Source organism: Erpetoichthys calabaricus, chromosome 3, assembly GCF_900747795.2.
Source record: "Erpetoichthys calabaricus chromosome 3, fErpCal1.3, whole genome shotgun sequence".
Classification (NCBI taxonomy): domain Eukaryota; kingdom Metazoa; phylum Chordata; class Cladistia; order Polypteriformes; family Polypteridae; genus Erpetoichthys; species Erpetoichthys calabaricus.
Genome location: NC_041396.2, coordinates 222,341,262 through 222,356,589, shown reverse-complemented (window position 1 = coordinate 222,356,589; position 15,328 = coordinate 222,341,262). Strand labels below are relative to the sequence as shown.

Genomic DNA, 15,328 nt, shown 5'->3' with positions numbered 1-15,328 from the left:
GCTATCCAGAACAACAGCCATAGGAAACAGTTTACATGAATTAGAAAGATAGCCTCCAGTTTCACTAATATCTATCAATTTTATCATGAAGCAGCAAATGTGGAGCACACACATCATTTTCTTTGGGCTTCAAAATGTTTTTGATAAGGTATCCCTTGAGAAGCCATCAAACTGCAACAGGTATGGATTTAGAAAGCAGTCTGCAGATAGTAAAAGAATTAAGAATTAGTTGAGATCAAAGTGGAGTCTTACAGAGAATTGGGATGAGGCCTCTGCCTTATAAATTTATCTCAATGATCTGGATACAAGAGCATAGATAGAAGTTAAAGAAAAACAAATTTCACATAAAAGCTAACAAATTAATGTAAATTACTGCACAAGTACTTGAGCTATATTCTGTGTATGAAAATGTGCTGTAGAAATGCATGTTGTTGTTGTGGTAAACATTTCATCGTAACAGTTGGTTGCTCAATGTAGGCATCGGCTCACTGCAATCAAGAAATGCAATGAGCAGGTCAAGAAAATGGGATGAATGATATTGTAAACGTTTTGATGACACTAATAATTGAATCATTTAGACAAGGCTTTTATAATTAATTTATTAGGCTTGTTCTATTGTTTGTAATATTAAATATAGTTTTAAAAATAAATTGTGACCTAGTGCACATGTGCATTATATTGCATGTTCTGTCAAAATCTTCCATGTCCTATTTCTATAAGTCTAGAGCATTGTTTCTTTCCAAATGCCTGCCAATGGAAAGACATATTTTAATACAATTTAATTTTTTTTTCTAAAAAGTTGGTTGTTTTTAAGGAAATACTCCCAAAATCACACAAAAATAGCAAATTTACTTGATAACAAAAGAAACAGGGGAAAAGCATAATGCATTTTGTGGGAACAGGCATATTGTTCAATATGGTAATGCCAGAATCACACCTGATCCAGTAAACAGAAGGCAGCAGTCTGCCGTGTAGGTGTGTTGTAACAGGATAATATTGATGCCTTTCTCAGCAAGCTTTTTACACACAAGACTAGACTGGAAAAACATAGATTTATTTGCATCCAACATAAAGAAAACTCAAACACCAAACAATGCAACCAAATGTCCTGCAAATTCTCTAAAATGAAAAGTAGAAGTTTAATATTTTAATTCATATTTTTAGTGCTGAACAAAAAACAAACTTACTAAAATCTCTGGAGATAACTAGTTTTAGAGGTTTGTTTCCCAAGATGTGGCATACATTGAATGACATTCAGTTTTACCCTGTGACAGACAGGAGCCATTGTCCACGGTTATTTCTTGCCTTGAACATATTACCAGAATGGGCTCCAGTGGCCATGAAGTGGATTGACAGTTTTTTATGTTATGCAAGATAGCTATTTCTGTGATATTTTGAATTTATATTTAATCGTGTCATGATCACAAAGTAGATTGTTTTAGTATTAATAATGCATATTGACAAAATACATGTATGCCCTCAAAGGTGATGGAGGTCTGAATGGCATTAGGAAGGAATCCCCTAAACACTTGAGTCAGAAGAACAGAACATATCTTAAGAAGAGGAATGAAGAAAATGAGTTTGATTCAGTTAAATGCACTTTATGTACTGTGTGTCTCTGCTGATCAAGTGAGGGGAGAGAGCTGGAAAAACTCTGCGAAAAGAAGGCTTCAGGGCTGGATGGAATTAGTCCCAAGGTGTTGAAAACATGTGCTAGACAGCTCTGCAGGGTTCTTCAGCACTTATTCTCCCTTTCCCTGAATATGAAGAAGATTCGCCAGCTGTGGAAAACATCCAGTGAGGTCCAATGCCAAAGAAAGGGTGTTCTGATCCCAAGGACTTCAAACCAGTTGCTACAAACTTCATATATCATGAAGACGTTTGAGAGGTTGTTACTAAATCAGCTATGACCCCTGGCTTCAGAACATCTGGATCCTCTGCAGTTTGCCCAACAGACACATAGGTGTGAAGGTTCCTTTGATCTACATGCTCCACACAGCTCCAGCTCACACTTGGACAAAGCCAGCACCACAGTCAGGATAATATTCTTTAATTTTTTCCAGTGCCTTTAACACCGTTCTGCCTCATAGACTGGAGGAAAAAGCTTGTGGCTATAAATCTTGATGCCCTCACAATCTCCTGGATCATGGACTACTTGACCAACAGACAGCAGTTTTTGAGGCTGAGGGACTGCGTCTCAGAAATAGTTCTGTCTCCCTTCCTGTTTACCCTATACATGACAGAATTAAAGAACAATACCCGCACTTGCCACCTACAGAAATTTTCCATCATAAGCTGCATTAATAATGAAGACTAGTCAGAGTCTTGCGGTGCATGGACAACACCATGCAATTCAACATCAGCAACACAAATAAGTTGGTATGCCAAACAGCCTCTGGGACCAGTCACCATTAAAGGCAAGGACATGGTAGTGATGCAGATGTTCACATAAACAAAAAGCTGGATTGGTCTGACAACACAGTGGCACTGTACAAGATGGGCCAGAGCAGACTGTACTTACTACAGAGACTGAGATCTTTTGATGTATGCCGCAAGGTGCTGGAAATGTTATACCAATCTATAGTAGCCAGTGTGTCTTCTGGGAGCACAAATGAAGCACAATGCTTGAACAAACTTATCAGGACAGCCTTCTTCATCACAGGGCGAACCCTGGACACACTGGAAGCTGCTGCAGAAAAGAAGATGGCAGCCAAACTGGATGCCAATATGAAAAATCCCCTCCATTGACTCCAGGAGGCACTCTTTTGGAGCACTTTTAACCTCAGGCTCATTCCCCAGCGTCTCTGGGGATCTTTTCTGCCCACTGCTTCCTCACTATCTACTCGCTAAGATCATTGAAATATATACATTTATTTTTATTTATTTATCAATTGATTGATTGATTGACTATATTATTTGTACTGTGAGTCTGTACCCTTGTTTTTTTTATGTTTCTGCTACAGTATGCATCTAAATTTCACTGTTAATCTAATCTAAACCAGGGTTAAATGCTTGACAAATTGTATAAGCCTTACACAATACACTTTAATTTTAAACATGCGTTAGTTCAACATTTTTCACTTCAACAGTAGGTGCCTCAAGAGTTTCAAAAAAATGCTTCATTACATCCGTCCTTTTATTGTACCCACTAAACAGTATATATTTATGCCAAATGACATGTCAAGTTGGGGAGCATGCACTGGAACAGTGTGTTGCCGCACCCACTACACGACGAAACAACTCGGGATCCCGGTTTGCAACCCTCCAGGCAGACACGCAGCCCAGTCCCACTCTCCGCAAATAACTATCTGCTGCAGCCAGGTGTTACGTGGGCAACCCCTTGGCCTGATCCAGCCAAATGTGTTTGAACAGAATTTGTAGGGTTGGCGTGAAACATTTAAATTGTAGCCATCTGTGACGATGCGGGTTCTCTTCACACTCCCAATGTCCTTATGGGAGCCCTACACCGTCAGTAATGTCACCGAGATGAGCTGACAAATGGGGACAAATCTCACATGAAGCCAGGGGATATATCCAAAAAGTGCTTAAGTGCTTTTATTAAAACAATCATCAAAACAAACAGTGCAAAAGTGCAGTGTCGAAAGTTCCAATAAATATTCCATAAAACCAGTGTCTAGTGGGGATAAAAACAGTCATCCATAAATAAATGCTTTAAAATCCAAGGTTAAAATGTGCAGAAGTTAAAAAGCAGTCTCTCTCTTTCTCTTGTTATTCTCTGACCCACCTCTGTCACTCTCTCCCCGGCTCACCCATTGCTCGCTACCAGCGGAGACCAACAGCCACAAGCTCCTTCAGCTAACCTCCGTCTTGGCCTCCTTCCGGATGTCACTGCCAGACCGTCGAGGTCAGCTCTCCTCCCTTGATCCTTCGTGCACCCGCAGTCGCACCTCAGATCCCATGGGAGGACACCTCTCTGCTCACCCCACTCGCTTGTTTTCAGTGGGGTGAACTAGCCCCTAGAGTGCAACTAACTAACGCTCCTGCGCGAGGCCCCAGCTCGTGGTGTCTCCTCATCCAAGGTGGCCAGATCATCCTGCCAAGCTGCCATCCATTCACTTACTTTAACCTCTATTTACTTCACCTCCATCAATCGATCTCTTTCTACCTCCTCCTTTCTCTGGTGTCGACCCATATACATACACACCAACCTCTGTGCGCCTCCGTGTGCGCAGAGCCTTAATCACACACCACAGGAAGCCAATGAGGCAAACAAGAATGACTGCACCCACACGTGCAGGTGCGACTCGCTCCAATTACCTCACTAACTCCCCGCGGCCGTGCGATCGTGCCCACGGAGAACGGCACGGCAATACGGATTTAAAAACCCAGCCTTTTTTATTGGAAGCCGCGGACCCACTATACCACACCATCCCTTTTCTCATTAAACCTGTCAGGTGCTTTTGAATACACATTATTTGCAAATATGCGTGTGTATTTGTAAATAAGTACATTTCATAAGTAGTGGCCTGGCGAACAGGGACATTGTGGTCAGGAAACTGTAGTATGGAGAGTGGCACAATCCATATAGTCATTGTGCATAGTAATCTCAGGCTTGTATGCAGTTGCTTGGACATAGAAGACCATTTCATGAAGCTCCCGACACACACTTCTTGTGTTGACGTTGCTCCCAAAAGTAGCCTGGAACTCTGCTGTGAGTGATGTAACAAAGTATAGGTGATTTTTATGCTCTAGACACTATTACACAAGGCAACCCTGCTCTGTGAGTTTGGTTGGCCCACTGCTTCAAAGCCGAGCTTTGTTGCTCCTAGACACTTTCACTTGATAGTAACAGCATTTACAGTCGATGGAAGCAGATATTGCAGAACAGAAATTTCATTTTATGCACCTGTTAACAAGGGGTGTGCCTGAAATACCTGAAAAAAATAATTTGGAGAGTTGTCTACATACATTTGGCTATATAGAGTAGGTGGATTACATTTATATATAAGCACAAAGAATAAATGCTATAACCTACACACTTGACACAGGTAAACACTATGCTGGATGTATTATGATATTTCACTAAAAGCCTAGGATTATAATATATCAACAATAAAAAAAATTAGGAGCAGAGAAACCCAAAATAATAAAAAATACAAAACAGATTTTTATTAAAATAATAGTTATATATAGCAAAAAAATGTAAAACGAATTCACCGAAAAGGTTGGTACTCTATCAAAATAAAGGAAGTACACCTGTTTTACTGTAACATTACCCCGCTGAGTAAAAGACAAGCAATATAAGTTAGTCTTTTCAGAGTTAAATTACCTCAAAAAGGTGTCTCATTTAAATGTACAGAAAAAAAGCATTCATGGAAAAGCTGAGGCCACCAAAATAAAATCTATTTAAAAAGTAACAGACCTAGTACTCCTCCAGAGCTGTACAACATTAATAAAATTAAAATAATTATTTAAAAGAAGTCTATAGAATATAATCTGAGAGAGTAAAGCAAATTCTTTTTTTCTGGATTTCCTTTCCAATCAGATATGAAATATTCAGAAATGCTGTAGCTGTAATTTGATAAAAGCCTGATATCCTCAAAAAATGGAAATGACTGTCAGCACTTTCATATTTCTGCCTATAAAGGCTCCCCAGTAAACTGATTGTGGAGAAGAAAAAAAGAGAAGAAAATTGCAGGCTTATGAGTGGAAGCAATAAAGGACGTTTAAATATGCACTGACCTTTGAAATGAACTGTAATCCATGTTGTTTGGCCAAGGCTCTGGCTGCATCAGTGCCTCCCTCCATTTCCACAGCATAGAAGATGTGTGCATTGGTGCTGGCCTGCTCTCTGCTGGAGGCAGATATATACTGCTGCATACAGAACATGAGCAGCTGTGGAATAACTAGCACCATTTTCATTTCTAAACAGAAAACAAAGAATAAAGAATGATGAAATAAAAGCATAATTATCAACATACGGTAGATGTATTATATGTTACTTGATGTGTACAAAGTATACATCATTGAAGTAAAATATTAAGTGGTTTAAATATATTAGGTGTACTACGCACTGATCTGCTTTACTGAAATAAATACAAATATTTCATTTTTTCCATTTGCCAACCTACAGTATAAAACAGAACACTATTTTCAAGTAACTGTTTGACATTAATAACCCACATGGCTTCAGATTTGTCTGATATAATAAGGATTTATACAGACAGTAGAAGAATCGAGGGTTATTTTAAGAAAGACATGGCAATTAAAATAACATTTTGAGCAATTACGATTCCAGATTTTTTGGAGAAAAAAATGGTTTTAGACAACACAGCCTTAAGTGTATTATTTTTGTTGCAATTCAGACCAAAGACACTTCAGTTTATCTTTTCTGATAAATATTTATATTTACATTACATTAGGGTATCAAGGTGATACAGTGCTTAGAATTTCTATGTAACAAGTCTAGACTCGTGAGTCAGTGTTCTCTGATTTTCTCTGATATCCCAAAAATTTGTGTGTTATGTTTGCTGGCCGTATACAGCATGTATCAATAGGATGGCTAAATTTGCAAATGATACTAGAATTAGTTGAGTCTTTACAGAGGGAATTGGACAGCATACAGGCTTGGGCAGATTTGTGGCAGATGAAATTTAATGTTAGTAAATGTAAAATATTAAAGTAAAAATGTTGGATTTGAATTGGGAGGTCTGAAAATAGAAAGTACACCTTATGAGAAGGATTTAGGAGTCATAGTGAACTCTACAGTATCAACTGCCAGACTTTTCAGAAGCCATTAAGAAGGCTAACAGAATGTTAGGTTATATAGCACGATGTGTGGAGTACAAATCCAAGAAGGTTTTTCTCAGGCTTTATAATGCACTGATGATGCCCTTATCTGGAGTACTGTGTGCAATTTTGGTCTCCATGCTACAAAAAGGACATAGCCATGCTAAAAAAAGTCCAGAGAAGTGCGACTAGGCTGAATCCAGTGCCACAGCGGATGAATTATGAGGAAAGATTGAAAAAATGTAGCCTTTTGAAATAGAGCCAAGTGTAAAACTCTACTACTCATTAGTGATCTAACTTATTACTAGTGATCCAGGCTGGGGGACCAATCAGGTAGTGACATCACGCATGTGTGCATACACTAAATTTTTCATGAATGTGTGAAGCAGTGCCATAAAGTATGAGGCAGAGTGTGCTTACAGTACAAATGTGTGAAAGTTTTGCACAAATTAGGAAGGCAGAGCAGATTAGGTAGTGACATCCTCATTTAAAACTGGGAAAAAAAAGTTTTCCTAGGCATACTGCACAAAGCGTTTTCATGAAAACAGTCAGTGAGCAAGGTCACAGACAAAACCAGCAAATTCGATGTGCAAAATGCATAGGCAAATTTTGCTGGTCAACACTACTCATCACCCATAACTCCTATCACAATAAAGGTTTTAACCTGTAAATCAATAAATGCTAGCATAATTGAAAAATTGTAGTATCAGGCACTAATTTGGTCTTAAACATAAGCTCCTGTGGTCTGCAGGGAGCACACCAACCACCAAAGCCCGACACAAACAGACGAGGACACAAGACCTGCTCACATTTATTTAGCTGTGGGAAATGCTTCCCAAATCATTCCCACACCAATGCACAGTACAAAAGCACAGTGCTGCAGCGAACTCCAACTCCCAGCGTGCCCTGCAGGAATCCGTGCAGCCACCCACCCAGGGGGGCTGCCCTCTAGCGTCCCGGGGGAGATAATACCCTGAGCCTGCTCTCTCCCCCAGTCCTTCCATCCAACTGGCATCCCTGACCAAGCAGGGCCCCTGGCCGTACACAACACTCCCTAAACTTTCTGATGTAGCAGACCACATAGAGCCATGCTTTTCATTTTTTGATTTTAAAAACCTGTCTTCCCCAGATGCAGAAATGTAATTACCTTCTAAGCTCACCAACATCTTGCTTCATTGGTTTTCCAGATTCATTTATGGTTTTCAGTAACTTTCAAAATAAATTCCTGACACAAATAGTAAACAAGTGTTTCTCACAACTCACTGTTGTCTCAGAAAGGAAATTTGACTGACCAGCACTTTCCATTGTGCCCAAAGAAAATGAAAGCTAATTTCAAAACGATCATCATAACACAGCAAAATGCTCAAACGCTTCTTCTTTGATCTCTTATCTAACACCTGGACAAAGTGGGCCTTGAAGACAAAACATTGCTGTGGGTGCCCTGGGCCACATACATCTGACATAATTGCCTGCCATGGTTTTCAATTCCCTCTAGCATCTGCAGGAGATAGTGTTTAGTTCTTAAGATTGTCCTGAATTTGCTTTACTTGGGATTTCATTGGTACTTTTTGTTGTATCTCAAATAAACTTTTAATGTGCAGACAGAGAATTACAAATAAACAAACATTAACAGCAATCAGAAATATGGCATAAAAATAATAAAAAGAGGCTTCAAATGATAAAATTGAGGGCAAGAAAGTGAGAATTTTAAGTTCTAAAGTAATTATAAAGTTTTACTCTCACTACCTGATGTTAAAAGTATTTGACATTCCGCAAATTTTCATTTAAAGAGATATTCATTAAGTGAGTTGAGATACTGGTATTAAGTTTTAGATTTTAGGCAGACTTTATTATCCCAGAAGGAAATCTGTTTGCAGCAAGAACATACAGAATTAATTTCTGAAAATATTGTTTGATTTTGTATTAACTTGGAATTCCATGAAAGGAGATTGGTGTAAGTGGATATGCTTACGTTATTGTGGTTGGGATTGTTGGCGTAGATCGATCAACGAGGTAACATGGATCCATGTGAAAGTCTCGTAAGTACTCAAAAACATTTCTTCCAGATTACTTGAAATGGAGAATGTCACTTGGGCATCCTTGCAATCAAAAATAACACCAGAAAATCAGAAATAGAGAAAATAAATTTTTGTTTCTCTCGAAGAAACTGAAAGGGATGTGATAATAGGGCAACATAAAGTATTAATGGAAACCACAACAAAGCTGCTGTCCCACATGACTTAAATATACAGACTTCTTTATCATCTGTTCAACTTGCCAGTACCATAAAAGCACTTCCCTTCTGTCCATCAGTTTCACTCTATGTGTTCAGTACTCTCTTTCTTATGGCCAAGGGAGTCTTTGCTCAACCCACTTTATAACTCTAGGCTCACTAGAAAACTGTTATTACTATATATCCAGGCAAAGTTCCATTTTCTCAAACTCTTTTGCTTTATACTATAACCCTAAAAAGAATTTAATTTCAGAGTTGTGCCTTTTCTTCCATTCTCAAAAGTTTTTCATCTGCCAGTGTTAGTTTCTCTGCACCTGGGTGGTCCCTTTTGGGATTGCCCCCTTTTCATTGCCACCTCTTTTCTCCAGCAATTCTCTTCCATGTTATTCATGTCTCTTTATTACCTTCGATCATACATGTTTTGATTTCCCCCTTTTTGCCTAACCAGCGCTTTGACATTGTAAAGCATTATAAACTTCCCTACTTCCTCACCTCAAAACCAATCATTTCAAACAAGACATAGTTAGTAGAAGTGGGATCAGTGATTAGAAATCAGTTCAGTAGACCATCATAATATTTTTTATTGAAATACTGTAAATCACTGTAATACACTGAAGACAAGTATCTAGATCAGGAGTTCTTAACTTGAGGTCCGTGGGAACTTAGGGGGTCCATGGATAGGTGTCAGGGGGTCCATGAGGGTCAGATAAAAATTAACATTTATATTCACTATACAGCCCGGTACTGTTGATTTAGAGTATATGTAATAGTAGTAGTAGTAGTAGTAGTAATGGTTGTAGAAAATGTAGAAGTAGTAGTAGATCTGTTTTAATTTGTATAAGAGGATTGTATAATGAGAGGCCATTACTTTTTTGCATAAAAAAGGTGTTTTTTTAGATTGTTTCCTTTAAAGTTTAATAATACTTTGTGTCTGTCATATATGTATGAAACAATCAAATCTCGATAAACAAAGTACATTATATTCATTGCATGCAAAGTTGTGTTTATGTGAATATTTCTGGGGAATTGGGTCTATAGCTTTCATCAGATTCTAAAAGGGGTCCATGACTCAAAAAAAGGTTAAGAATCACTGATCTAGATTTTTTGTACCACTTATAGGTAATGGATTCTATGTTGCTTTGTTAATGATTGCTGTGAACAATCTTATTAATACATTTGTAACAAAGCAGATTAATTGTACATTCTCACAGATGGAATTCTGCCCTTTGCCAGAGGTTCCTACACCAAATGTCCAGTCTACATTTAAGCCAAGCACTTCAATTATTTTTTACATTTCACAATCTTAAACGCAGGGGACTGTACTTTCTCCGGTCCTGTTCAGCCTATATGCATCGGACTTCCAATACAGCTCGGAGTCCTGCCACGTGCAAAAGTTTGCTGATGACACTGCTAACGTGGGCTGCATCAGGTGTGGGCAGGAGGAGGAATATAGGGACCTAATCAAGGACTTTGTTAAATGGTGCGACTCAAACCACTTACACCTGAACACCAGCAAAACCAAGAAGCTGGTGGTGGATTTTAGGAGGCCCAGACCCCTCATGGACCCTGTGATCATCAGAGGTGACTGTGTGCAGAGGGTGCAGACCTATAAATACCTGGGAGTGCAGCTGGATGATAAATTGGACTGGACTGCCAATATTGATGCTCTGGGGAAGAAAGGACAGAGCTGACTATACTTCCTTAGAAGGCTGGCGTCCTTTAACATCTGCAATAAGATGCTACAGATGTTCTGTCAGACGGTTGTGGCGAGCGCCCTCTTCTCCGCAGTAGTGTGCTGGGGAGGCAGCATAAAGAAGAGGGACGCCTCACGCCTGGACAAACTGGTGAGGAAGGCAGGCTCTATTGTTGGCATGGAGCTGGACAGTTTGACATCTGTGGCAGAGTGACAGGCGCTGAGCAGGCTCCTGTCAATCATGGAGAATCCACTGCATCCACTGAACAGTATCATCTCCAGACAGAGGAGCAGCTTCAGCGACAGACTGCTGTCACTTTCCTGCTCCACTGACAGACTGAGGAGATCATTCCTCCCCCACACTATGCGAGTCTTCAATTCCACACGGCGGGGTGGTAAACGTTAACATTATTCAAAGTTATTGTCTGTCTGTATACCTGCATTGTTATCACTCTTTAATATTTTCTTTATCAGCATGCTGCTGCAGGAGTATGTGAATGTCCCCTTAGGATTAATAAAGTATCTATCTATCTATCTATCTATCTATCTATCTATCTATCTATCTATCTATCTATCTATCTATCTATCTATCTTAAAGAAAATTTTCATATGAAACATGTAATTTGCAAGTATTGTCTTATTAAACTGAAATACAACATTACAGTACAAATTAGCATTGCCTCTCTAACTCCAGTGAACAAGAACTTGAAGGCTAATATTTACCGAATTTATATGTGATCAAAGAAATTGAGAAGCAAGAAACCACAGCTGGAATTTTTCAGCTGCAGAGTTCACCAGCTTCTGGCATAACTTTATTTTTCTCCCCTTCTGACTGTCCAAACATCAATACCATGTGAAGTATAAACTTGAACTGAACTGCAAAAAAAGTTTTCTGAGCTAGAGAAAAGATGCCTAATTGTTTTAAGATAAAAAGGAAAGGGACACCACCACTGTTCTAAGAACTCACAGGTACAGTGAGTTCAGCCACAATCCTAGGACTTTTCTTTTGTTCATTTTTGTCATGGTAAATACAACAACAGGCATCAGACAGATGAGATTCTCTTCTGTTTGTGATGTCCTAAACACCCATGTTCCTTTTTCCTCATCACTATATTCTATGCATTGTACTTCCAGGTGAGTATTTACTGGTTGTTAGTTCTTGTGCACACAATGCCTGCCCTACGACCAAAGGCAAAAATCAGACCTGTCATGAACTAGTTGTAGTGAGTTGCTGGCCTTGTCACGTTATGCAACCCACTTCACGGGTGTGCGCTACAACTGTCTCTGACTCACTAAGATTATGTAAATAAAGGCTAAGACTGAAAATCACTGAAAAAGTTACCTAATGTAACAAGTCAATCCCTTATTTTTGAACAAATATCAAATACGATGAAAACTGCAGAGCTATATTTTTCAAAGTGGCTTCCATGACAATACACATCACTTAGTGCATGCACCACTTGCCTAGCAAAACATAACATTACAGTGACCTTATTTTACAATGTATAAGTAATTTATAAGTATAAATAATTTATGTATATGTCTAAGTATAAATATAATGTATAAGTAATTTATAAAATAATGGCACCCATTTAAAAAAAAAAAACATGCAACAAGATGGCAATGCCCATAAAAACTAAAATGGTGACAGTATTGACTCACTAAAAAAAATGTTAAAATAATTAAACAAACAAAAATAAGGTGAAATTCTGTCAGTAGTTTGATGTGTTAGAAATAATTAGAAAATTGCTGCCTCTTCATTTGCCAACATAAAAATCTGCCATTTGATCTGTATTTGGTCAGAATTTAAATTTCAAATTTATGAATGACACAAAGATAGGTCTTGACACCAAATAGACTTAAGGAGATTAAAATTAAAGCAGTTAACAATGTGTCAATATGCCTTATGAAGAGTCCTTTCTAGCAGATGTAAAAGAGTTTGATATTGTTGAGTGTAAAGTTTCACTAGACACAGATGCTCATGTGAATTTCATTTAGGCCATTTTAACAAATATGTTAAAATGAGAGAACTGCGTTTGCACATCCATTTCCATTCATTCATTTTCACTTCCCGTTTATCCAGGGCAGGGTCACAGGGAAGTTGGAGCCTATCCCTGAAAGCTTCAGGCAAAAAGCTGGAACAATCCCTGGACATGGTGTCAGTCCATCGCAGGGTGAACACACACACACACGTGTACACACACAAAGGCCAATTTAACAACTAATATTGAGGAAACCCATGAGGACACAAAGGAAACATGAAAACTCCATGCATGGAGAACTTGGGATGTAAACCTCAGTCTCTGTGTTGCGAGGCAGTAGCACTACCACTGCATTACCATGTCACCCCTGTGTTTAAACATTGATTTGGAATCCATATAACAAGAAGAATCTGTAAGACTGTATCAGAAATTTCAGCCTATGAACTGAATCTTTGCATCTAAAATGTAGTGGAATTCCCATGAAAAGTCACCCTACATTTTGTGGCAGTATCCAATTACAAATGTACTATTGTTAAATGTTATACTGTATTATAACATTACACATAATGCAAGAAAAGCTAATCTTACATGGAAAACAGTGGTCTCACAAAATACAAAGGAATCAGGAATTACTGTCTAACATTCAAAAATAAATTATCATATAAAAATATAAGGAAAATAAAATGTGTAGCTGTGTGAAACTGAAATCTAATCATTGTTATATAACAGAATAAAAATTATATTTTCTAGTCAGCACCTTGTAATCATGGGGGCTGAAATGTAATAATAAATTATTCATGTTTTTATAATCAGCATAGCTATTTTTTAAATTTGCTTACAATTTTCAAGCTTTCACTTTTTCTTGCTATTCTTATCTACATGACTTAATCAGGCAGTACTATTTAAACTCGCCAGTTATACTGTGAGGTACATGGTCTGCTAATGTTGTTAGAAAGGTGTTGCTTGGTAAAACCATTTTAATGCAATCAGCTGCTCACTTTGCAATCTCCTGTATTATGGCTGTCTAATATCTACTAATATAAGCCTACTATGTTGAGATATATCATTTAAACCTACAAGTTATTTTATATCACAGGTTTTATTGAAATGTGGTTAAGACACTGAAACGCTGTGCCCTCAACTGCAATCCATTAAGAAAAAGATAAAAGTAGCCCTCACATCCAGCTAAGACCATATAATTTTCAGTGTCATGAGTCGTTAACAATCACAGAATCATTTAGTGTTGATAGGAATGGATTATTTAAAGTTTATATAATGTCATCCTTCAGCTATGTTGCTCAAATGTGTCAGTTTAACTATAATAGGCCCCTTTGGCTTTGACAATCCTATCAGGAAAGAATACTGTGTGCTCTTTGTACATCACTGATTTTGTTTTCATGCACTTTAATAACCCAAATATTCACAGACATTTTTTTTTCTAAAATACCATGTATTTATTCCAGTTAGAGAAACTAGGATATTGGTTTCTGAGAAACCAGATTAACACATGTAAATGTCTCCATAAGTAATCTGGATATTTGGCCATGTAAACCCTTAACCATGTTACACTTAAGGAATATGTAGTCTGCCTATTTCTTTTGCACTACCCTGTGCATGTGCTAGCTTCAAATATACATCCAGCAGCTTTCGGTAGAATATGGTGTAAGAGTCTACAAGATACATTTCCTGAGGCAAAAAAGCAATTGCATTTTTCATTCTCCTGGTTGTACTGTCTCAGTATTTCAGAAATTAAAAAATGTATGTTGATCAACTGAACATGCAGTACTAAGCTCAGAAGCACAATTTCAGGGGCAACAATGTTAAATGTAGCTTGCATAATTGAGGAATACAATATAAAGCCATTACTAACTAATGATTGATCCCTCAACAGAGATGTGTTATCTTGGCGAAGGGACTGCTTAGATTGTCACTCCTCCCTCCCACCATTTGAACTTTCTAAAATGACCTGGCCATGAGGGGCATTTAGGATGCCTCCCCTTTGCTAAAAGAACAACTGCCTAAGTTACCTGTTACAGAAATTATCACGGCTGGTCGTGCAACTCGTCACATTCAGTGACCCATGCTGAGGAATCGTTGTGAGTGTCAGCTATATGCCTTGCGACAACACAGCTGGGAGGCATACTTTTAACACACGGAATTATAGCTGGTTGCCAGTCAAACTGCTTTCCTGCACATGATGCTGATTACATTGAGTAACACATGCAGGCAAAACCACAAAATGACTGAAAATATATGCTGTGCACTACTATCCCTTACCATTAGTGATGGCTGCATCATATTTATCTGCATCAAAACCAGTTTGCTTCATTTGCAAGTAAAAAAAAGATGGAGTCACAAGATGAAAATTACATTTAGTTGAAAATAAAAGTTTTGGGGTTTTATGTGCTTGTTCATGTCTGAGGAATTTCCACAACCAAGACAACTATAACCCAAGAAATGGCTGTATTTTAATTGTAAATCTGTATGTTTGTACTTACCCTTTTAAGCTGACAGGTGAGGGATTTGTGGAACAATATCCCACTGTGTGTGCTCCTGAGAATTGTGTGATTCACCCTTTGATAAACTGGGGTACTACTGGATCTGTGAGCAAGGCACCAAAACCAGGCAACATTTCTGTCCAAACCACAGAGGTTGTTGCCAACATTAAAG

General features: G+C 38.3%; 1 protein-coding gene across 1 annotated transcript in view; it reads right to left on the bottom strand.

The window, feature by feature from the left end:
• LOC114649427 (neuroendocrine convertase 1-like) overlaps nucleotides 1–15,328 on the bottom strand; it is a 591,637-nt gene that overhangs the window by 537,934 nt on the left and 38,375 nt on the right. The window contains exon 2 of the mRNA XM_051924736.1: nucleotides 5,704–5,885. Coding sequence (XP_051780696.1) covers nucleotides 5,704–5,883 — 180 coding nt within the window. The 5' untranslated portion in view covers nucleotides 5,884–5,885. The remainder of the gene's footprint in view (nucleotides 1–5,703; nucleotides 5,886–15,328) is intronic.